We start from the raw sequence: 25,376 nt of genomic DNA, 5'->3' as shown, positions 1-25,376 counted from the left end.
TTGAACTCTGAATTGGGCATTATCTGCATGAATAACTCATTATAGTCACTTCTATACTTCCCAGAAGCCAGACGTCTCTCGATGGTTGCTATCACCTTCGATTCAACTTAACCTCTAATCCAGATCCCCCCATTAGAATACAGCGTTTTGAACGTGTCAGGTATGCGAGACTCTATTACTATAGAAATAACACCTCTGTGGCCACACTCGTGCTACCTATATTAAGCACCCAATGTTTTGTATTCTATAGAGCAAGTCCTACTGCACTTTTGGAGAGAGCAATCACATAGGAACCCCTTGTGTCCTACAGCCTTATTAATAATCTCAGACAGGCTTATTGCTAATTTTTGTTTATCCTAACACATCCCTCTAATCCAATTGCCAGTGATTTCATCTCTGATAATTTACTTGTTGTAGGACCTTGATCCACGTGACGGATCCCCTCTCCATCTCTGATTACGTCTCTCAGACCAGGTAATCAGTCCAATGTGCCCATAATGGTTGTTATCTTACACCTATGGTTGTTAACTATTCTGGTTATGTCTTTGACTCATTGCATGACACCAATGGGTCGTTCATGTTATGCTATCTGTGACAAACTGTTTCCGAAAGCTCTCTTTCCAAATCTCAAAGCGACCTTGATCTTGTTAAGGTTTTATTATGCTTGATGTCACAAGCATTAGCCACAGCTATCCTTAGAAGATATGGGGCATTGTCCACTCAACTTCACCCCCATGTGGGGTACCACCAATCCTTGGTTAAACACCGGTTGTTCTTGTAATGTGTTCCTCCTTGTGACCTTTTCACTGATTGTGTGTTTACAATTCCTCTTCTCACCATTTATAATTATTTTAGGATGAATAGGGATCATTTATGACCATTGCTAATATTAATCTATTAACTCTCTATACAGATTCACTTGCCCCCTCCGTGCCCTTGTCCTGATGAAGACCCTCTAGCAAGGTTTCACTCCATGCCTGCATGAGTTTGGGTCGAAACGTCGACACTCCTTCCTATTTTCAGCCTCTTCCCTGACTTATCATTTGTGATTGTTTCTTTGAGGCATGAGTTTGTTTTAATTAATTAATGAATTGTACTTTCCAGTGTGTTAATTAATAATGTTTTCTGGTTTATTGAGGTCAGTCACCACTGTTCTATTACCCATTCAGTACCTTCACTATCCAAACACTACCCTTCCCTGTCCATCTCTTTAGGGGCATTAAATGTGATCAACTATGGATGTATTTTATGAATAATTTTTTATGGTACACGTTGTGAATAAAAACAATGTTGTTATCATTTCTTTGAATTCATTTAAGCTGTTCAGTTATGGTTTATTCGTTCTAGTATCTGGGACCACCTTGTTTGTATCAATTATTCATCCAGGTCCCAGCGACTCATTGGGTTAACCCGTGTTTTTACAGCGTTTCCGGGACCAGCACATCGTCCTGTTCTTGCGGCCCCAGGGCCTCCGGTTCGTCTCCGGCTCCGGGCTGGGCCAGATGCAGCGCTCCATCGTCCCCCACAGTAACCCTGTGGCTACTCTCACTCTCCGAAGCCGTAGATCTGCGCCGTCGTCCATTGGGACGTCTCCTCTGCGGGGGAGTTCCCCAACACTCAAGCGGTCCCCCGCGTTCACCCTGAAGAAGATCATCTCTCCTGATCTCCAGCCACTCCCAGACCTCCTCCGGGGAGTCAAAGAAGTGCACCTTTCCCTGGGCCAGCACTTGGAGTTTAGCCGGGTATAATAGCATGTATTGTAGGTGCATCTCCCGGAGCTTGCGCTTAACACCCCGGGAATGATTTCCGTTGCTCTTGGACTTGTTGGGTATAGTCCGGGTAGATGGAGATTCTACTATTTTCAAAGGAGAGATTCGCTGCTTCCCTCGCCGCTCGCAGGATACAGTCCCTGTCCCTATAGTTCTGAATTTTGGCAATAAGGGCCCTCGGCGGGGCTCCCATGCGTGGCGGGGGACCAGGGCCCGGTGGGCTCTCTCAATAACAAAGACCTCCGAGAAGCCCCGCGGGCACAACTGAGTGCGTATCCAGTTCTCCAGGAAGCGCTCCGCGTTGCCCGCCTCTGCCCGTTCCGGCACTCCAAGAACCCTACTTTTGCTGCGGCGAGCCCGGCCTTCCACGTCCTCCGCCCTCTTTTCCAGGGCCCCCTTTGTAGCCGTGAGTTGGGTAACCGTCTTCTTGAGGGAGGCCACCTCACCCTGTAGCTGTGCTATATTTCACTCCGCGTCGGAAACCTTGTCCGCAACCTTATGGAGGTCCGCCCTCAACAGGTTAACGTCAATGGACACCGTCTCTATTTGACGCTCCAGGGCAGTGTGGGACCCCTGGATCGCTTTGAGCAACTCTGCCCTGGAGGGCTTGCCGGGGACCAATGCACTTTATATTTGTTTTGAAGATTTTGCAAATCGATTTGTATGAGTTAGTCCTTTCCATTGTTGGGATCACATGGCTTCACTAAATGTTGACCAGCTTTTCTTTTTCTACAATTACTAGATAATCCTTTTGTATGTTGATTTGTACTTTAGGTCACTTTAACGTCTGCTGTCATGGTTGATGGTTATGTTTTTTACTGAATGATCTTAACTTGAAGTGGCATTTAGTGGCAGGAAAACACTCCACATTGCCTTTGGATGTGACTTGCTGACTTTTGACCTATGCCCAGTATAGATTTTGGTAGAGCTGCTGCTCTTGTTAACAGCCTGCTCTAGTTAATGGGAGTTCTGATTGGGTTGTGAAGCAGAGGAGCTGGAAATCCATCTGGCAGAGCTTATTGGGGGGGTCTAAGGTTAGGCTTCTGTCTAAAATGGCCTAGCAAAACTTTAGCAAAATGTTGCTGCCCCCTCACTCATCTCATGCCAATTTTTGAAAGACTGTGTGCCAGAGCTAGTTGGGAGCAGGGTAAAACTGAAGATGCAAACTAACCTCAGACACCTTTCCAGACCTGTCCCAAATAACTGAGAGATGGAGATAAGAGATGGTACCAACACAACAAGAGTTTGATGTGAAAGGCTCTTTATCAAAAATATTTCATCCAGTGTTTTGACAGACGGCAAATAATGCTTTTTTTTTTTAAATGCCATGATGTCCTGCTACTCGTTGCATGAGAACTGCATCTCCTTTGAAATGGGTTTGAATGATTAAACTCCTGAAAATGTCTGAACTGATGCAGTTGACTTCTGAGGGACTCCAGAAGAAGCTTCCCTTGTTCAACAAAACCAAACGTACAGTTACAATAAGCCACATGTCTATAGACATAAAAAATAACTACTTTATCTGTGTTCCCAACACCCCTTTCATTTATACAGTAACTCGCACATGTACATAGGGGCATTACCTGCTCTTATTTTGGCTACCCCTTCTTGCTTAAGACTTCTTTCTCTCGTACTAGCGTTTTCACATGCCTCCCATTTGGGTTTGTTGCCCATTTCCTAAATCTGGACTGTAAGACCTAAAACTCTTCTTTAACCCCTTCCATGCTGGTGACGAACCCCAGCCGTCACGCTCTGCGGCGCTCGTGTGCTGATGACGGCTGGGGTTCGTCACGGCCCCGCCCTGTTCTTTTGTTTACCGCACAGCGGCGGAAACGGCCCAGTATGGAAGGGGTTAATTGAGATGGTTTGTGGTGGTAGCCGGCTGGACAGTCACATTAACCACTGTGAACTGAGTATTGCAAAGTGGGAATAACCGGATTTAAGGTGGCAACTGCATCCTTTGCAAAAGTCCTCTTGCCCTGCAGCTGTCTTTGCTATGCAGTGCACAGATGTACTATAGGGATTCTGTGGGTACAGTTATTTTCTGAATGGCACAGCTCCCCTCCCGATCCCCGAATTAAAATATTGGGGATGTGGCTGGAAGATACCCTAACTATGGACGTCCAGGCCACAAAAACCATTGCCAATTGTGTTGGAATACTGAGAATTCTGCGCAAGATTCTGCCCTCGCTTCTCCAGACCTCTCGACGAGTGGTGGTTCAGGCACTTGTCCTTTCTTGTCTGGACTACGGTAAGTCTTTGTATTTGGGGTCTCCCAAAAAAGTTACCTGGAAACTTAAGGTTGCGCAAAATGCGGCTGCACGTTTATTGCTTGGAACTCCCAGATCACATTCAGACAGGAACATGGAGAACTCCACTGGCTCCCAATTGCTCAAAAAGTGGATTTAAATCGTTGTGCATTGTCAACTGTGCTTTACAAGGCAGGGGAACGTCCATTTTATGTCTACTGGTCATCCCTTACAACTCCAATAGATCACTATGGTCGTCGAATTTCCACCTGGCTGCCAAAAGAGCTAGAAGGGGTAGTCGATCCTTCAGCTTTAATGTTGCAAAGTTCTGGAACTCTCATCCCCCTGACCATTCAAACTATAGAAAATTAGTTACATTTTCAAAAAGTGATTAAAACCTGACTTTTTAAGCGTTCTTTCTGCTTCAGGATGGGGCTACCTCTTGTTTCAGCGCTGGGATTCCTTTACGTCACTATATGCTCTACAATTTGTATAAATAGAAATGGAACATGTCGTTATGTGTTGCTGAGGGCATTTGCAGTATGCTTAAAATGTAAGTGCAGATCTCTGGGGGTTCATTGTGCATAGATGTTATTGAAGAGTTGTTAGCGTTGTATTAGTTCCATTGCATATTTAGCACCCACTGCTCTGGTAAACAACACAAATGATAGTGGACAGGCTCTTTCCTTTGACCTCTAACATTTCAATTTTTTTTATCCATTTCTACCCGCCCTATAGTCACTATTTAGTTGTAATACCCTTCCGAAGAAATAGTTGTTGGATCTGCCACACAGATTTTCAACACACTGTCTAAATAATATAATGTAGAAGTGTTTTGGGTTTGGCATTATTATTATAGTAAGTATTCAGGATAGTTAATGGTATGAGTAGGTCTTGGTGTGGCACCATGACTTCTTTGATACCCATTGTAACATTGCGATGTAAATCTTTGTATAAACGCTATTTGTAGGTACGCAATTTGCATTCGTTTTTGGTGTTTTGACTTTCAGGCTCCTTATTTTTGTGTGTGCTCAGAAAATGTATTCTTCCTTTTGGTACTGCTAGAGCTTAAACCTAGCCACACGAGTATCAGGGCGCTTTACAGACAACCAAGGAAATAAGTTGTTCCAAAAGAAATATTGTATCCAGAGTGTAGCAGGTTCATTAAAACAGAAACCATAAATTAAGGATCATCAACATTTGGTACAACACCTGTAACTAAAGGGATATTTAGTCTAGCTGCAATAACTCTGAAAGAGGCACATTTGGACAGAAGCACTAAAAATAGTGGGAGGGAGATGGTCCGCAACATTTAGCCTGTAAGATGTAACCTGAACTGGTTTGAGTTGTTTGTTTTGCTGGAATGGGGAACATGAGTAATAACTTGTCCATATGTTATTTGCGTCCATTTTTTCCATGTTATTTCAACATTAGCTCTACTTTTTATGCTTGCATGTATTCCCATTGAAAACTGGTGGTAGGAGCAAGGGGGTGTAATTTCTTCTCGTTTCCGAAGGTGGTGCTAATGCTAAACTGGGCATCCATTTTAGCGGTACAACCAGATTTAAAAGACTCCGCAAGTGTTGATTGTAGGTCACACATAGACCGTTTATGAGCTGTCTCTTAGAGACATTTTGTTTACTGTTAGTGGGCTTGGAGCCCTCCCATTACTGACCATTGGTGGGCTTCAAAGCCACTCTCAATTGCTTGCTTCTTGCTGGTCAGTTCTGTGGTCAGCACTTCTCTCTTCTTGCATGTGACCCTCCCATTGAACAGGGCCCAAGTAGTTGTGTCCTTGTACTGCTCACATTTTTGGGACCTATTATTTTTCTTTTTTGTTGAGCTGCTTTACAGAGTGCATCTTTCCTAGCTGGCTTTGTCATTTGCATGTTGTTTTAGGCTGCACAGTTGGTCTTAGTCTCTCTCGTGATCTCTAAAAAGATAAGAACAAGATTTAAAAATCTTCTCATTTGCTGTGCATTCAAAGACAGAGGTCACATGTGAGCCTTTGTATTCCCAGGGTACTTGGTGTTTACTTTTATTTTTCTGACTTCAAAGAGAACGAATTTATGCGACAATCCCATCCTGCTGAGTACCCATGTGAGAGGACAGGCTGTAGAATATTATATGATCTTTTCTAGAGTACAACAAAAACAAACTGCAGATATTTCAGAATGAGAACAGTAGAAAGAAAGCACATTTTCTTTTGTAATTCAAAAGTGTGGTGGAAACCAATATTTTAATATGATCAAAACAAATCAATATACTTGGTGGTGTCATTTCTACACATTATCATTTGTGTGCACTAAAACTGTACGTCTGGGGGGGGCGTGGCCAACTGCCGAGCATGGCGGCAGCTTGAAGCGGGAGCTCCTCCAGGCAGAACGGCTTGCGTTAACTATCCAAACACTAATCCGACTTTTAGCCCGCTCGAAGGAGCGACATCGGCTCGGGGACCCGAGCGGCACCAATTGCTCCGACCCCGGTGGTAATCGGACCCCGGGAACGGCTCCATCCTGAGAAGACTATCTGGGGCCTGCGTCTGCCCGGCCGCACCGACCTAAAGTGGCTGGCGAACCCGGACGGAAGTCCATCATCCTCGGCCCGGGCGCTGTGACGCCGGCCGGCCGCTGCAGCATTCTGTCGCGAGGGGCGCGCGAGCACACCGCCTCCAACGCAAACCCCTGTGTGGACCAAGGGAGCTATCTGGACCGGTGCTGGCCACGGGTGCCATCTGGGAGCAGAGCGATACCTGGCAGGGGCGAGGACCTCCCTGGGCCCCGGACGGCGCCATCTTAGAGGGAACGAGCGACCAGACACGCCATTCACGCACCAGGGTAAGGCGATCAGCGTTGGGGGCCCTACCGTCTCCTTGCGCTTCTGCCGATTCAAGACTCACCCCAAATTAGCGATGGGACACGTCTGAGCCCCACTATCCTGAGGCAGAGACTACAGTGTGTGGGGGTGTCCGCGGCGCTGCCTGGCTCGTGTGGCGCCCTGTTGGTACAGACGGTCCCGCATTGGCAATGCTGCAGTACTACACGGGAGTGATCGGGCGCGCTGCACAGGAGGCCCCCGGCAGAGACCCGCTAAGAAACACCACAGCACCACGATTAATAGCGCTACAGTGCAAGCAGAGAGCGAGAGCAGCCGCGCAGCAGGCCGCACCAGACCTTGTTGGTGGCCGGCGAGCTAATCGTCACGACCACCGGCTGCAACGCATCTAGGCCCTGTGGGGAGCACAGGGAACCCCCCTTGGAACCCGTGGAACACACAACTGACAGCCCGACGCCCGGGGGAATCGCGCGGCTCATAGGCCAAGAGCTAACCCAGCAGCCGAGTACGCATACCTCCATCAACACCACGACAACATGGCCGGAAAAGGCACAAGGAGCACATCGACACAGGCGAAGCTCGACAAATTTGCGTACGGCCAACATGGACAATCCCAGAGTGGCGGCCGCCACTCCGCTGGCGCAACTCCAGAAACGGGCGGCACTCCAAAGGTGACTTTAGAGGATGTTATGAAAACCCTCAACGAGGTCAGGACGACAGTGGGCTCCATCTCTTCCGAGGTCACTCTGCTTCGGTCAGACTTCCAGAAAATGGCGGAGAGGGTGTCTCAAGTGGAGGTAGTTACAAAATCACTCATTGAGGACACCTCGGACCTGCAAGTAGCCATGGAGCGCATGGAAAGAGTCACTAAACAGTTACAGGAGAAGCTCGACGATCAGGAAGGGCGCTCCCGGGGAAACAACGTCCGCATCCTAGGCCTGCCGGAATCGGAGGGTAAAGCTGCGATGGACTTCTATGTAGAGGACCTAATCAAAACCCAGCTAAAGCCTAAAGGTCTGTCTCACTTCTTTTCTGTTGAAAGAGCGCACCGAGTTCCTGGTGGAGCGGCCAAGCCGGGCGCCTCTCCACGGCCTGTACTGGCCAGGCTTTTCAATTTTAGGGACAGAGACGCAATCCTGCAAGCGGCGAGGGTCTCCCCACCTATCGGAATTCAGAACTCAACTTTGGCCTTCTTTCCGGACTACACAGCAGAGGTGGCTAGGCGCAGGAAATCGTTCACGGACGTGAAAAAGGCGCTGCGAGACAAAGGCCTGCCATACTCAATGCTTTTCCCCGCCAAATTGCGCATTGTGGCCGAAGGAAAAACGTGGTTCTTTGACACGCCGGAGGTGGCTAGAGAATTGCTTGATGGATGGAGGCACGTGGGCCAACCCCAGCGTCCGCACAGGGACCGACAGCACCAGCGCAACAAAAGGCCGACGGATCACCCATCGGGAAGCCCCACGAACGGGGAAGGCGCGACAGCACTGGACTCAGATCTTGAAAGGGACCCACTTGACTCTGGACAACCTGTTAGGGGCTGATTTGACTGGGCTGCATGAGGGACAGCATGTTTGTAGCCCTTGGGACCTAGACGCTGATGGAGCTGAGTAGGGCGGGCATCGGCCGGTGCCTGTAGGGGTCTCACCAACCCCACGAGCAAGTAAGATGGACGGTGATGGGATTAAGCACTCTGCCAAGTTGGGGATGCGGGCGGGTTTTCGTCCGTGGTGCAGGGAGGGGGTGGGGGGGAAGTTGTACTGTTCTGGTTATTGTTCTCAGTCATCACCACTTCAATATGGAACACGGTCATATTGCAGGCCGTACACTCCTGGTACCCTAGCACGAGTCATTGCATACGTGCTACGCTACACTTCCACACATCAGCAACACTACTCGTGAACCCGAATGGCCCAACAGGCTCGAGGTACACCCGCTAACGGCGGCCCATCAATGACAGTGGTATCCCCCTTGAAACTGCTCACATGGAATGTTAGGGGCCTAGGAGACAAAATTAAAAGGGGATTGGTCCTCCAAACCATCAAACGTCACGGGCCTGACTTGGTGATGTTGCAAGAAACACACCTGGCTGGGTCTACCTGCAAAGCACTTGACAGACGTGGGTATGCTATGGCGGTGCATGCGGAGTTCACTACAGGGTCCAGGGGCACTGGGATACTCCTTAAGAAGAACTCTTCTTTTATGGTTGAAAGCCGCAGAGACGACCAGGGTCGGTTTGCGGCGCTGTATGGCCAGTGGGAAGGGAGACCCCTTAACGTGGTGTCCGTGTACATCCCCCCGGCACTGCACTCTACGGCACTCCCGGCGCTGGGTCAATTTCTTGTTGACCTCCCAGAGGGTGACATGATCATAGGGGGAGACTTTAATGCCATAACAGACCCACTGTTAGACACCTTTCCCGTACGGGAACGCCATAGGGGGACTGCCACGCTTCCTAGTTTTCTGACCGCGCTAGGCCTCACTGATGTTTGGCGTCAATTGAACCCCACAGCAACTCAATACACGCACTACTCCTCTACACACAACAGTCTTTCACGTGTTGATTACCTCTTCTTTTTGGGGGTGGGACTGGGTTCAGTAGACAAACTAGAGATCCTACCCAGAGGTATATCTGATCACTCCCCAGTATCCCTCCACATTACGACTAAAGAGAGGAAGCGCGCCAGGCTCTATCCAATATACCCCAACTATTTGCAAGTCCCTGGTATCAGGAAGAAACTTAAATTAGCCACGTCACACTATTTTACAGAAAATGTAGGCACAGTTTCCTCGCCCTCTGTACTCTGGGAGGCGTACAAAACAGTCCTGCGCGGCGCGGCAATAGCGGCTATCACGGGGCACAAACGAGACTCCAGAAGTGAACTCGCTCAATTAGAATTGGCACTCCACGCCGCGAACGCCGCCCACATGTCCGACCCCACCCCTGGCACTACACATGCGCTCCACCTCAGACGACAACAGCACTTGGCCCATCTCACGACGGTTACCAAGGGGCACTTGGCGAACACCGCGCACAGGGTATATGACGTGGGGGATAAAGCCGGGAAGATGCTGGCATGGTTAGACAGGAGGGGTGGTAGCAACAGAGGCATTCAGAGACTATACACACAGGATGGCCAGCTGCTGACGCACCCTGAACAAATACTAAGCACCCTGGCACACCATTATCAGGAAATATACACACCGATTCGGGCTGTCGGAGAGCGGGAAGCGTTCGCGTCGCTCGACCATATTGCTGTCCCCGCGCTTTCACAAGAAGCACAACAGGAACTAGACACTGCCTTAACAGACAATGAAATCCAATTGGAATTACAGTCGTTGCAATCTGGCAAGGCGCTAGGTCCTAACGGGATACCCGTGGAGTGGTACAAAGCGTCGGCCCCCCTGTTGAGCAAACCCCTGCTGGACATGTATGAAGAGAGTTTAGACAAGGCTGAACTCCCTTTGGATCAACGCACAGCCACGATAGTAGCCATTCCTAAGCCAGACAAGCCGCAGACGGTATGCACCTCATACCGACCCATCTCCTTGCTTAACGTGGAAGCAAAGATCCTAGCGAAACTCCTGGCTAGTCGCCTGACCAAACACCTACACACCCCGATACACCCCGACCAATCAGGTTTCATATTTTTTTTTTTTTTTTTTTAAATATATTTTTATTGCAGGAATCAGTAAATCAGTACAGTAACGACCAGCATTGTATCATAAGCAATATTAACAGAATAAAGCCCTCTGGCCCCCCTCCGTAAAGTCCGTACACAGCCAACTGGCCCACAACCCTGGGGTCGGGCGGCGAAATGCAATGGGGGTCCGTAGGATGCTGGAGCTGGTCCGGATAATGCACTGTCCGTCATCTGCTTTTCCAAACAAGCCTAAAACCCCCAAAATAACCCCCCCCCCCCCCATAAATGTCTACTAACTAAGAGAACCCCCCCCCCCCCCCCCCCCCCCCACCACCAGCGCCAGGGAGCTATCAACATAGGATCTGCAATTGGACCCACGGGGAATGCAATAGGACTGTCAGTACTAACGTTCACCGGGACTCAGGGTGAGTCGCTTCTTCGCTTTCAGAGTCGCTGGGGGCACAATAATCCCTGAGGGCCTGTACCAACATTTCCCACTCCAACGCGGCCTCCTGCGCTTTCTCATTACCCTGCCTCCAAGCCAGTTGATATCTCAGCGCGCTCTCTCCCGCCGCCCACTTCAAAAGGTCACTGTACCATCTGCTGCCTGCCGGACCAGCTCGTGCCTTCCAGTTCCTGGTCACCTCTCGTTTAGCAAGGAGGAGCCCCAGGTCGATAAATTTACTAGAAATTTTATTCCTGGGGGTATGGGGGAACCAGTGCAGGAGCCCCACCGCCGTATCCCATGATAAGAGTCTCCCTGTCACCTCCTCCAGGGTCGTTGCTACCTCCTGCCAGTAGGACGTCAGTCCTGGACAGGCCCATAACATGTGTAGGAGGTCCGCCTCCTGAGCTGGGCATCTAGGGCATGGCAAAATAACGCCTGATTTTCACCGGGGTCAGGTACGCTCTATGGAGAACATAATAGTGGACCAGTTGGAAACGGGCGTTACGTGTGCCCTTCCAGGCTCGTCTCACCAACTGGGACCAGGTCGTCTCCGGGATCTCCCTACCAATGTCTTCCTCCCAGCGGGTCCTCAAAGTGGTGAGAGGAGCCAATCCCTCGGTAATCAACCTGCCGTAGAGGCAAGTGACCGCCTTCACCGTGCCCGCCGACATCATTACGTACTGGCACACCTGAGATAAGTGGGGTTCCTCCTGCCCGTTCTTCCAGTGTACCTGGATCGCTCGTACAATGGCCGAGTGCAGCAGAAAGTCGCCCCGGGAGATCCCGAAGCGGTCAACGAGACCCTGAAAGGACAAGAGCGCTCCGTCCTCGAACAGATCACCAACGAGCTGTAAACCGGAATCCTCCCAGGCCGCCAAACGTGACCAATCCCCTCCGTGGGGGAGGGCCGTCAGCATCCCCAACGGTATTTCAGGCGCATATGGTGTTCTCAGTTGGCCTCGGGCGTGGGCCCGATTCCAACACAGGCGGACAGTCCGCTCCTCCATCGACAAGTCCCGCAGGACTAGACGTTGTCGCAGCGCTATAAAGGAGAGAACATGCCTGGCCATACCCGTCCCTCTTCCGTCTTCCGGGCCCCGGAATTCCCTGGCGATCTCCTGGGTGAAGGTCTGGAGCTGCGCCGCCAGATAATACTTTTCGAAGTCCGGCACAGCGAGCCCCCCCTCGTCTTTCGGCCTCATCAAGGTATTGAGGGCCACCCGCCGCCGGCCCGTTCCCCAGAGGAAACCGACCACCATAGAGCGTAATCGACGAAACGTGGCCGGTGGGACCCAGATCGGCAAAGTCCGGAAGTAATATAATAACCGGGGAAGCGCCACCATTTTGAGCAGGGCGATACGTCCCGCCACTGAGAGCGGCAGCGTGGCCCAAAAGTCCATGCAACCTCGGAGTGCTCGAATGCAGCGGGCAATGTTCCCATCTAGGAGGTCGGGTTGGTCGTGGTAAACGAATACCCCAAGGTACTTAAAGCAGTCGGGCTCCCATCTAATCTCCCTACTTAGCGCAGGGGCGGGGGTACCCCTGCGTACCGGAAAAAGACAGGTCTTAGACCAATTCACTCGGAGGCCCGAGACCTCTCCGAACTCCGTGAGCGCCAATTCCGCTCCCCGTAAAGCGTCGACCGGGTCCTCTAGGAAGAGCAACAGGTCGTCCGCATATAGCGAGACATAATGCGGGCCCGCAGACGTCCATAAGCCCGTATAGTGGGCTCCCGAGCGAAGGTGCAGCGCCAGTGGCTCCACCGCCAGCGCAAAAAGAAGCGGGGACAAGGAGCACCCTTGCCGCGTGCCTCGTTCCACCGGATACCGCGATGAAATCAATGGGCCCGCTCGGACCTTGGCCGAAGCAGAGGCATAAAGAACCGCGGTCCATCGGACAAATCCCTCCCCGAGGCCGAATCTCCGTAACACCGTGCAGAGGTAGTCCCACTCTAGGCTATCAAAAGCCTTCTCCAGGTCCACCGACAAGACTACCGGGGACGGGGCATCCACAAATGGTTCCCCTAGCAAACGGAACAACCTGCGAATATTCATAGTCGTGTTCCGCCGTGGGATGAAGCCGGCCTGGTCCTCATGCACCAGGGAACTCATGTGTCCCAGCAGCCTCGAGGCCAAGATGCTACTCAGTATTTTGTAGTCCACCGTCAACATCGATAGGGGACGGTAGGACCCCGGGTCGGATGAGTCTCGGCCCGGTTTGAGGAGAGGAACCACCAACGCCTCACACATCGAGCTCGGGAGTCGCCCCGGCCTCTTCGCCTCCCTGTAGACCACCATTAATCGAGGGGCTAGGAGGTCAGCGTAAGCTGCATAAAACTCCACTGGAAGGCCATCTAGGCCCGGGGTCTTGTTTCTCGCCATCCGTTTAATGGCCCCGCGGATCTCCCCTAATTCAATGTCGGAACCCAGAGTTTTCGCCACTTCCTGCTCCACTGTGCGGAGCTCCAGTGGGCGAAGATAATTATCAAGCCGGTCATGGTCACGTGCGGAGCGACTGCGGTATAAACATTCATAATAATGCCGGAAGCAACTAAGGATCTCCGGTTGGGTGCATACCTCGGTTCCGTCTGCCCCACGCATGTTTGTCGTCGTTTGGGATTGGCGCGTAGGGTTGGCCAACCACGCCAACAACGCACTCGATCTGTCTCCCTCCGCGATAGACCGGACCGTATAGGCCTTATAATCAAAACAGCGGAGCCGTTCGACCTCCGCTGCTACCTTTTCCCTCGCCTCCGCCGTTTGGGCTTGCAATTCCGGGTGTCCGGGGCGGCGAACTTCAAGCTCGCGGAGTTCCCGGTCCGCAGTGTCTAAATCAGCCAGGATGACGCGCCTCATGCCCACCTTCTTAGAGATACAGTAGCCCCTCACCACTACTTTAAAAGCGTCCCATTCTAACGCCCTAGTACTCGCGGAGCCGCCGTTGGACGCAAAATAATCCGATATTCTCTCCCCCAAGTCCGCCTTGAAGACACTGTCCTCGAGGATCTCGGGTCGCAATTTCCAGGTGGGCACCGCCGGCGTCCCAGGAAACCAGCGAAGGTCCAGTAGGAGGGGGTTATGGTCCGAGATGGTCCTCGCTAAGTACTCCGATCGGACCGCTGCCGAAACCTGTTCGGGCGATCCAAGAAAGCCATCTAGTCTGACATGCAACTCATGGAGGCTCGAGAAATATGAATAATCCCTAGATGCGGGGTGATGCGCCCTCCAAATGTCCGTCAACCCCCAGCGGGTCTGCCAATCCTGACGACCCTTAGCCGTGCGACGGACCGGGGAATCGGGAAGCGGGGGATGCGAGCGGTCTATGTCCACATCCACTACGGAGTTAAAGTCTCCCCCCAGCAGGAGGGGCCCGGCGAAAAAGTGGGCCAACGAGCCCGATAACCTGGAAAGGAAGGCAGTCTGGTCTACATTAGGAGCGTATACACAGCAAACGTTCAGGTCCCTCCCCCCTAGAGTGCCTGAGATGGCCACGAAACGCCCCTCTGGATCCAACACTGTCCTCGTGACTTGGAAGGGGACCCCTGCCCTGATCCATATTAGCGCCCCCCTGGCATAAGCAGAGTACGACGTGGAAAAGACCTGCCCCCGCCATCTACGCTGAAGCGCCGCCCCTTCCGCCTTGTTCAGATGAGTTTCCTGCAGCAGCGCCATTTGCACTCCCCTACGCACTAAATAAGCGTGGACCTTGTGGCGCCTGGACATAGTGTGAAGCCCCCTTACGTTCCAAGTAACACATTTCAAGTTAGCAACATCAGCCATTGTCCCAGATTGTTCTTGCACAGTCCCCCCGTCCGGGTCCCCACAAAGAAAAGGCATCAATCCTCCCAGCGCTGATGGCGGCCATTTTCCCCAACCCAAACCAAACAACCCAAAAACCAACCAAACCCCCCCCCCCACCCACCCCAGAACAGGACCCAAACTGCACCATCTAGATCCCATCCAAACCTCGTCCTTCATCAACCCCAGAACCCCCACTAATCCTACGGTCGCCACCGTAGGAAGGCCTTATGGGCCAGGTGCGGGCTGGGCGGAGGCAGTGGGCCCTCGTCGCCCAGGCCACCAGGACTATAACAAGCCCCAAACAGTGCCAAAACCTTCCGGGGCAAAAGCAGAGGCCCCCCAACCCACTCTCCCTCTATGTCAGCAATAAAGGACGGCAACCGCCTCCCCCTGCCGGGCCCCCACCCAAAAACAAGGCAGTATACCCCGTTACCCTTGTCCATCTAAAAGGTCCTCCACCGATTTCGGTGTGATCACCGGTGTATGGGCACTATCTGCCACTGAATCCTCCGAGTCCGATGGTGCTCCCTCATCACCCGGGTTTTCTTCCTCCTCGATGGCTTCATCCCTTGCACCCGACAGCTCCGACAATACTTCCAGCACTCCCCTCCGTTCCGATGATGTCTCCGCAGTCGAGGGCCCTCCCGTGCGGCCGCGGCGATTCCTGACCCTCTTGGATCGCCGCCTTTGTTCCGGCTCATCTGCCTGTTGGGACGAGGAGCCAAAGCCATCTTTCCCTGTCCTGTATAGTTCGAGCCAGACACAGACATCCTCCGGGGTGTCGAAGAACTGGGTTTTGTCATCGACAATGATGCGGAGCCTTGCAGGATATAGGAGTGAATACTGGATGCCCTCGCTCCTGAGCTCGCGCTTAACCGCTAGGAAGGAGAACTGCTTGCGCTGCGTCTCGTAGGTGTAATCCGGGAAGATGTTCACCTGACTGTTCGCTACTTTGAATGGGCCATTGTGCCTGGCGGCATTGAGGATTAAGTCCCTGTCTCGAAAATGCAGCAACCGCGCCACCACCGGCCTCGGGGTGCGTCCCTGCTGTGGGGGCCGTGCTGGGACTCTGTGGGCCCGTTCCAGAGTGTAGAAGGAGGACAGTCCCTCCGGGACCACCGTGTCTCGGAGCCAGGTCTCCAAGTATTGCACCATGTTGCCATCCTCGATCTTTTCCGGCAGGCCCACCACTCGGATGTTGTTCCTCCTGTTGCGGCCTTCCGCATCCTCCGCCCTCCGTTCCAGGGTCTCAATTCGGGATAGGGCGTCCTTCATCGTTGCAGCCAAGGTTCGCTGCGCCGGCTCCAAGGTTTTCACCGTGCCCTCCACCTCCTTGACCCGGTCTGAAAGTTTGCCATGGTCCGCCCTGAGGAGGCCCAGGCTCGTCGCCACCTGAGCAATGTCCTGTTGGAGGGCTGATCTCGTAGTCTCTATTGCCTCTAGGACACGGTCGAACTGTTGCTGCATCGGCGCGCCACCAGAACTTTTTGGGTCCCCATGCTCCTCTTTGTCCTGGGCTTCAGAGTCCGAGGCGGTCTGGGTGGATCCCTTGGCTCCTCTAGGTTTCCCCATGCCTCCGGGGGCGCTTCGTGAGGGTCCCGGAGTAGGCGTCTCCGTGTGCAGGCGTCGACCACGACCTTCCCGGGTGCTTGTCCTCAATTCGGGTATGGGCGACCTCCTTCTCCAGAGCCTGTGGAGACTCCGCCGCTTCGGCTCACGCCACCGCCACGGCGTCCGAGGGCACCGATGAGGGGGCGGAGACAGCCGTCGCCGAGTCGGGCAGACCCGTTCACCCACTATGGCCCCGGGGTGAGGGCCACCAACTCTCTCGGATGATCTATGGCGCCAGAGTGTCGCGCCTCCCATGTAGGTGGACTGGCCAGGAAGACGTAGCTAGTTGCGGAGTCGCGAGGCGGGCCACCGCTTGGATCGCAGGGAGTCCGCTCCCGGTGCCCTCCACTGCGTGGGCACCCGTCCGGCCGTCCAACCGAGTGCAAATCCGTTGCGAAAGGTCCAATCCAATAAATGTCCAATGTCCAGAACAGCCGGGGATGGCGAAGCCGGGCGCCAGTCGCTACCCGCGGCACTCCTTCAACTCAGTAGTTCCGAACAGGGGGACAAAGGAGTCCGGGCGCCATGTTGGGTCGCACTCCGCAACTCCGCAAACTTCGGTTTTACTCCGGAGCAACCCACGTCCGAGCTCCACCAGGGGCCCCGGCAGGTTTCCGTCGGCACACTCAACAGAATGCGGGGTCTGGGGTGCCCCGCAGCCTCCGATTTTCAGGATAAACCCGGGCTTAGTCCCGGAGCCGAGCTCTCAGGCGACCATCGCCATCGGCGCCCAAGCCACGCCCTCCGTGCAATCCCGACCAATCAGGTTTCATGCCGCACAGGAGCACAGCACTGAATCTGCGGAGAGTGCATGGAGTCCTGGTGCGAGCGCATCTCCTTTCAGAGCAGGCTGTCATCTTATCCTTGGACGCCAAAATGGCTTTCGATCTGGTGGAGTGGGAGTATCTATTTGCGGTCCTTGCCCGTATGGGTTTCGGCCCGAAGTATATAGCATGGGTACGGCTACTGTACAAGTCGCCAATGGCACAGGTGGTGGCGAATGGTCACATTTCACAGCCCTTCCCCCTGGGACGCGGAACCAGACAAGGGTGCCAGCTATCGCCCCTACTCTTCGCGCTGGTGCTGGAGCCACTAGCTATCCTGCTCAGAGCAACACCACTGTTTCGGGGCATCACCTGGGAGGGCGGGTGGGAAGATAAAGTATCCCTATATGCAGATGATATGTTGATCTACATGACCAATCCCAACGAGGGTATTCCTGCCCTGTTGACTATGTGCGATGAGCACGGAAAGGCGTCAGGCTACACCCTGAATTGGTCCAAATCTATAATATTCGTACTTAGAGGCCTGGAGCCGTTATTGCGGGATGACTGCCCCCTGCAGTTGGCGACCGGCTCCTTTAAATACCTAGGCATTTTCATCACCACTAATGCAGCGGACTTTTACACCGCAAACCTGGTGCCGCCTCTGGCACGTCTCCGTGCAGACGTTAAGTACTGGGCTACCCTGCCGCTAACCCTCCTTGGGCGAGCAGCATTATATAAAATGATGGCTCTCCCTAGATTTCTCTGTGTTAGAGAATACCCCTTATGTGGTGGCTCCACGCTACTTCCAACAAGTCGCTGCACTGGTATCTGCTCTGTTGTGGAGCAATGGCCCAGCCCGTATAGCACAGGACAAACTAGTTAAAAGCTGGTATGAAGGAGGAATTGCGCTACCCAATCTTCAATTGTATTATTGGGCATCCCAACTTAAGATAATTAATCACTGGATCCACACCCCGCGGGATGACCCCGCATATAAGGCAGACTGGTCACAGTTGGGGACGGACGGCATGCTCTCAGTGTTATACAGTATATACAAAATTAGATGCGCCCACACGGGAAAAGGGGAAGGAGTGTGAGGAAAGGGGTACACATTTCATGATAGTTAAAACATCACTAGTCAGAAAATCTCATGTGCACAAGTCACCATCACAAAAAATCATAGATCCCCATAGGAGGGGTCAAACAGTGTATAAATATCAAACAACGTTTCAAATTGAAGCTCCTAATCGCATGTGTACATCAGGCTATCCTTAGGAGTTCAGGGAGTGTAGAAGAAAGTCTACGTTTCGACCCAGGGAATGTAGGACAGTAGATCCTTACTAAGCGGGTCTTCGTCACGACGTGATGGGAGGGAAGGGTATAGTGGGGCTGTTCCTTGTTGAGAGATCAAAGGGCGGCTTGAGAAAACGTGGTCCTTTTCATTGCTGTAACATATTTAAAGCAGTTGTTCTCCAGATCTCTGAATTAAGGCAATCAATCGTTTTTAAAGTTATCTCATCCGTAATTGCGGGGTAACGTTAAAGGTCCTAAGAGTCAGGTAATCACTTTGTCTTATCCTGAAATTTTTGGAAGGGAAGAGGAGCGTGTAAATCGGCGTCCTACTCCGGCGGATGTGATGGTGACTTGTGCACATGAGATTTTCTGACAAGTGATGTTTTAACTATCATGAAATGTGTACCCCTTTCCTCACACTCCTTCCCCTTTTCCCGTGTGGGCGCATCTAATTTTGTATATACTGTATATAATAACTTTCATTATTTTTGGATCATTGATTGATTGCAACAGTGCGGTGAAAATAAAAACACTTTGCACTCTGATTTTTCTGCGGGATTAATTTGATTCAAAACACTGATCTTTTCTAAGAAATGTTCGTGTTTGGTCAGGGACCACTTCTATATATACCGACTTATTACCCAGGTCCCACTGATCATATGGGTCTAACCCTATTACCTACAACACTCAGTGTTATACAATCACACACAGGTTCGGAAATTGTTTGGACCGACGTTACACACGGCAACCTTATGGCATACAGCGCAATCTCGACTGGGGTGGAAGGGGAAAATCACCAGAATGACGCCGTTATGGGACGCGAAATCACTAGGAAACTTAAGGTCCAGTAGGGGCTTCATACACTGGGATCAGATAGGGATTTCGGTAGTGGGAGACCTTTGGGATAAAGGCTCAGTGGTTCCGTTCTCACAGCTACAGCAGCAGTATGGTATGGGCCCCAATGAAACATTCAGGTATGTGCAAATCCGACACGCCCTACTACACGCAATTCCACCAGACACCACACTCCCGGAATCGTCACCACTAGAGGACAGGTTACTGACGGATTTTATGGAGCAGAAGGCAACCTCTCTCACCTACAAAAAACTGGTTAACAACCTAACTGACCCCACGCAGAAACTTAGAGAGAGATGGGTTGGAGAACTAGGAGACATGGATGACACAGAATGGAATGAGGCGCTTGCGTCACCTAGAGAAGTGGGCATATCGGCTAGGTTCAGGTTGGTCCAGCTCAAGATCCTACACCGCACCTACTACACCAGAACACTTTTGCACAAGATACAGCGGGCACCACACCCCTTCTGTCTAAGAGGGTGCGGGGAGGAGGGAACTTTACTCCACACACTATGGGATTGCCTGTTGATCCAAGAAGTCTGGAGACAAATTATGCGCACAGTCTCCCAAGCCCTTGAGGTGTCACTCCTGCCTGAACCCCGTAAGTGCCTGCTGAACATTTGGGACCCAACTGACTTGAACAGATATGGACAATTGTGGGCCACGTTGGCTGTGACGGTGGCCAAAAAGGACATTGCACAAAAATGGGGGGCTCCAGAATTGCCTACAGTGACTGGATGGATTAGAAATATGGACCTCCTAATGGTAAAAGAAAGGGCGGTGTACGTATTGCGGGCCTGTCCCCGTAAATGGAATAAGGTGTGGATGCCGTGGAATAAATACAGGGGTGAACCGTGTGCACCCTTACCAGAGGATGAGGACCTAGAGTCAGAGGAGGAAGAAGATTAGAGAGGGCAGGCTGGTATATGGAACTCTGTTTTGGGATGGGGTGGAGCGTGCACACAGCATTACCTTTGAACAATGTACAGACTATGTGCAGTGGATGATAACTGTCTGTGAAAGGGTACAACATTCTATTGAAGTGATGACATTAGTTGGGTTTTTGTAGGAGTTAATTTCTTTTTGTTAGTAGAAATTGCTGGGAACTGATTGCTGTATTATACATGGGCAAATTCAGAACTGAAACGGGGTATGGCATGTTGATAAGTGGGATTCGATGCGAAATGGTTGATTGTTTTTCGCATATCCATAATGTGAGAATAGCCTCAGACATCAGACTATAATGTGATTTATCCGTCTCTGATAAAAATATGTACTAGTGTGAGACTAAAGATAGATAATGATAATGTGAATAACTTCTTTGCCTAATTGACAATAGTTTAAAAAAAAAAAACTGTACGTCTGTACAAATGTAAATGGCCATTTTTGATGAGAAATGTGTTGTCTGTAATGGCATTGTGCTATCACAGCATGCATACTCCACTCCACTTTACACTACTTTATTCGAAACCACTTCATTCTACAACTCTTTGCTGCACTGTATGCCCTGACACTCCACGCCACGACGTTCCACTATATGACTCTCCCCTCCGCTTCCCTCCCCCTCCGCTTCCCTCCCCTCCGCTTCCCTCCCCTCCGCTTCCCTCCCCTCCGCTTCCCTCCCCTCCGCTTCCCTCCACTCCGCTTCCCTCCACTCCGCTTCCCTCCACTCCGCTTCCCTCCACTCCGCTTCCCTCCATTCTATGCCCCTCCACTCTACGCCCCTCCACTCCAATATACCCTACTACACTCACTTCAAACTACCCCATTCCAAGCTACCCTACTTCATTCCAATCTGCCCTACTTCATTCCAATCTGCCCTACTCTAATCCCTCCAGTCTACCTCACTCCACTCACCTACTCCGCTCCAACCTACCCCGCTCTGCTCCAACCTACCCCGCTCTGCTCCAACCTACCCCGCTCTGCTCCAACCTACCCCGCTCTGCTCCAACCTACCCCACTGCATTCCAACCTACCCCGCTCTGCTCCAACCTACCCCGCTGCATTCCAACCTACCCCGCTGCATTCCAACCTACCCCGCTGCATTCCAACCTACCCCACTGCATTCCAACCTACCCCACTGCATTCCAACCTACCCATTTCCACTCTACCCCTCACTCCACTCCTCACTCCACTCCTCACTCCACTCTACGAACTCCCTGTCTACTACAATCCACCCAAATTTACCTGACTCCGATCTACCCTACTCCGATCTACCCCACTCTGCCCCACCCCATCCTTCTCCACTAAAATATACACCTTTCTTCTCCACTCCAATCTACCCCACTCCAATCTACCCCACTCCAATCTACCCCAGTCCAATACAATCTGCCTCACTCCTTTCTAAACCAATCTACCCCACTCCATGCTAATCTAAACCAAACTACCCCACGCTACCCCAGTCTTCCCCACTACAGGCTACTTCAGTGTACCCCATTCCACTCTGCCCCATGCCACTAACTTTTAGCCATGCCAAGCAGCAGCCACACTGGTGTACAACATGGCTTAAACACGCACTGCCAAAGCCAATAGCTCTAGCATAGGTGAGACTTATTGGCTTTGTTAATGCTTTTTTTATTTACCTTTTTTGGGTGATGGGGGCAAATAATGGTAGTAAGCTGTATGTATTTCATACCAATTATAAACTGGTTTGCTTAAAATTGCTCTGACAAACATGAAAAGCCTTCAGGGACATCTGCGGTCTTTGATTCTGTTTTACAGCAATATTTTATCTTGATTTCCTCATTTTGCGGCAGATGATACATTTTGTGCACTTTTCTTTTCCCCTTCTAGCCGCCGGGTCTGAACTTTGACCTTGATGGATTAAACCTGTCGGAATCACCAAGTGCTGCTAGTGAACAGTGTCTGGTCATGTGACTCACCTGCTGAATATCCTGAAAATGGCGGTTCTTCCTGAGGTGTTGAGGTTTCGCCCAGGACAATGCAGGCTGCGTGGAGGAGCGATGGATGTTTCACTGCATGCACAGTTCAAGCCTTCAAGGCCCTCCACAAGTGGATGGAGGATTTTCCATTTCAAACTGTGACACTGGGATACTTAGAAAAATGGACTGCAGAATAGCGCCATCACCTTTACTGATACAGCTGTTAATCCTCCATTTGGGGTTTTGTTCCCTCCTTTATATCCGGCAATAACTTCTACCAGCAAAGTGTGATGGGCATGACTGTGTTTGTAAGTTTTGGAGGACTTGATAGACATTTGATTTACAATCTGTGCATGTCCACTGTCCCCCCCACCCCCCACCACATCCTTGACCGTATTCTCTCTATTGGCTGCCCTTTGATGGTTTTACTTTCCTTGATATGTCTTTGCCTGCATTTCTGAAATGCTAAAATGTTTTACAATGACTCAATATTTTCTTTATACACTAGCAACATATCCTCCCTGAAAACACAACTGATATCGGAAAAACGTATCTAACAATGAGGCGCAGAGTGACCTATTTCCTTGGAATGTGTATCAACGGTTCCACAGTAAGTGGGGAGAAAATTGGCAAACTGCAGGAGAGGAGCTTATGTGCGTTGGCTGACTTCTGCTACTTTCCCATTTGTGTCCTAATGCTCAGCAATTCTGATCACTTCAACGGGGATTGCCAATGCTAGGTCATGGGAATTGAAGAAAAAAAACATAGAGACCAGCGATGATCCTATTGGTTGGGACGTTGCCGAGGTTTTTTGAAGTGCTGATGATTTAGTTTTAGAGCCATGGGTAGCCATCCACATAAAACCTTTATTAAAATGCACTTTATCTTGCATTCACCCTGATTGGGTATGGAAATTTCCTTCAGTAGCACAGTCGGACCAATTGATGAGTTGTATCATTTGGTCTGACTGTGGTACGGAAGGAAATGTTGTTAAGATGTTGCTCTGAACAAGGCAAATCACTTATTTTTTCTCTTTCTAATAAACTAACCCATATCTTGCATACCACAAATACATGCCCTCAATGTTGCCACAGTTCAGATATAGTCTTTATGAAAACTGAGTGGAAAATTGCTTGGTGGTGTAGCTTGCAATGGTTTCACGTAATAGAAAAAGAGTAGGCCTGCCAGATTTAACATCCGGTGTATTCAAGCTTGAGGTTATGTATAAGCAGTAGGTTTGTTCATACTTATGGCCTTCCTTTCTGTTTTACCAACAACATTTATAGGGATGAAGAAAGATGTTACTGAAAAAAATGTATGACTAGATGATTGTACTGTGAATATTACACAAATCAGCTGTCTCATGTTGTAATACTTCCTTAGTCACTATACAAGACCCACTCTTTCCATTGTAAAGACTTGCTCCACCTAGTTTGCAGACTTGTATACATTGTAAAAGTACAGGTACTTAATCCAAACATTAAAGTAGGGGGTTGGTGGCTTTTTTGTTGAGAGAAACTACAAAGTTTGAAGCTGAGCTAGACTAACAATGATAGTTGTGCATAGTCGCGGTTTGCCAATAGTATAGGATATGGAAATGTCATTAATGAAACATTGTTCCTTTTTTGCCCATATTTGTGCCTCTTCCAGTCTTCCTTCCTGAGGGATAGCATTAAGTAGATTACAGTTTACTTCTGGATCCTGAAGTATACATGCACCCATAAGGAACTTTATTTTATGGAAGTGCCTTAACATCCTAGTTTTGGGCATGCTCGCAAATCAGCTATTCCTACTCAAAATGACCTCCTAATATTCTGCTGGGTGCTGTTGGTTGGAAGTGGAGTGCAACTTTTGGAAGTATGAATGTAAACTTCTGAGCTATCAACTGCTGTAGAAGATATCTTTGTTGACACTGCCATGATACCTTTACTGTGAAACACAAGTCCTAATAGTCCATGAAGTTAGACCGTTTGTAGGGTAAACTTAAGTCCGTCTTGATAGAGCTTGTGCTGTTTGCCTTGTTGAAGGTGTTGGTGCCAGCAATGGCAGGTACAGGTTGTATTTTGATGTTTGACCTAATTGAATGGTAGCATCCATACCAGTACAAACATTTACAGCACAACTTTGTTGAATTAGTCGCCATTTTGAACATGGACATCTGGCTAAAACATAGTACAGCTGGTGCTTATTATTGGTCGTTAATATGGTTGGAAGCTTGAATGTATTTGAGGACAATATGTTTTTAATACATATGCCCTTATGGGCCTACATTCAGTGCTTCAGCATTGTTGATGACCACAATTTCGCACCGCATATAGTTTAGAGCCAACAGTGGGTTTCTGGTGACATACATGTACTTTTAAGGTTGTTTCAAAGGTGTTTCAGTTTTTATTTGAATAAGTTGTCAATCTGCTATCTGTAACCCTATTAACGGCATTCATTTAGATGATCATAAAACTGTGCTCCGGTTGCCTGTCTCCAATCGTTTTTTTTTCTTTCTTCGGAAACAACAATTTCTACAGGTTTCTGCTAGATCAAGTGAAACAAATATGTAATTTTGTTATGCAACTCAAGAGGCTGTCCTTTAGCTAATAAGGTGAAACATCTGGTGTGTCCAGCGTATATCGCCAGCGGGCTGTACTTCTAGTCCCTATCCCGTCCAATCGGATCCATTATTTATCAAGGTTAGGCTAAAACGTGTGTGCAAATGCTCACTGTTCTAGATATACTAGACATTGGAGGTAGGGATGAGGATCGTAAACAGTATGACCGTTTTACAGTTCTAATGGGATATAGGAAAATGAATCCAAATGGAAAATGACTGTTGAAGACTAGCATCAATAAAGGTGGAAGTGTGAAGTGGTGCTAATCCACAAGAATAGTTTGGGGATTACAACTCTGTTAGAAAAAAAAGCACAGATCAGAATATATAAACAGGTTACATTTGTCAAAAAGCGTCACTTTTCCAGGTCCAATTCATTAATTTTGCACAAAAGATGCGGCACTCCAAAGTGTTTTTTTATCTTATTTTATTGATAAGCTCACCCCCACCAACGCGTTTCAGCCACTTTAGGCTTTTTTCACTGTCAGTAAGTCCCTCTTTCATTTCACCTTTTATATGCTCACATTTGCCTTTAAGTGGCATTGTGGGATATGTAGTTTAAAAAAAATTCAAAAAACTTTATACAGATTATAGAAAGACATGTGCGCCCTCTGTCAGTCT

The 25,376-nt window shown here is 50.1% G+C and overlaps 1 protein-coding gene across 1 annotated transcript in view; it reads left to right on the top strand.

Moving 5' to 3' along the window:
* The window catches only part of LOC147666193 (peroxisomal biogenesis factor 19-like), a 109,351-nt gene extending 84,729 nt beyond the window's left edge, over positions 1-24,622 (top strand). Inside the window, exon 8 of the mRNA XM_086949221.1 lies at positions 22,065-24,622. Within this exon, the coding sequence (XP_086805347.1) occupies positions 22,065-22,148 (84 nt within the window). The 3' untranslated portion in view covers positions 22,149-24,622. The remainder of the gene's footprint in view (positions 1-22,064) is intronic.
* The last annotated feature ends 754 nt before the right edge of the window (positions 24,623-25,376 follow it).

This window comes from Lissotriton vulgaris, unplaced genomic scaffold (genome assembly GCF_964263255.1).
Source record: "Lissotriton vulgaris unplaced genomic scaffold, aLisVul1.2 SCAFFOLD_637, whole genome shotgun sequence".
NCBI lineage: Eukaryota > Metazoa > Chordata > Amphibia > Caudata > Salamandridae > Lissotriton > Lissotriton vulgaris.
Note: the sequence above shows the minus strand (reverse complement) of the source record. Positions and strands in the feature narration are given on the sequence as shown.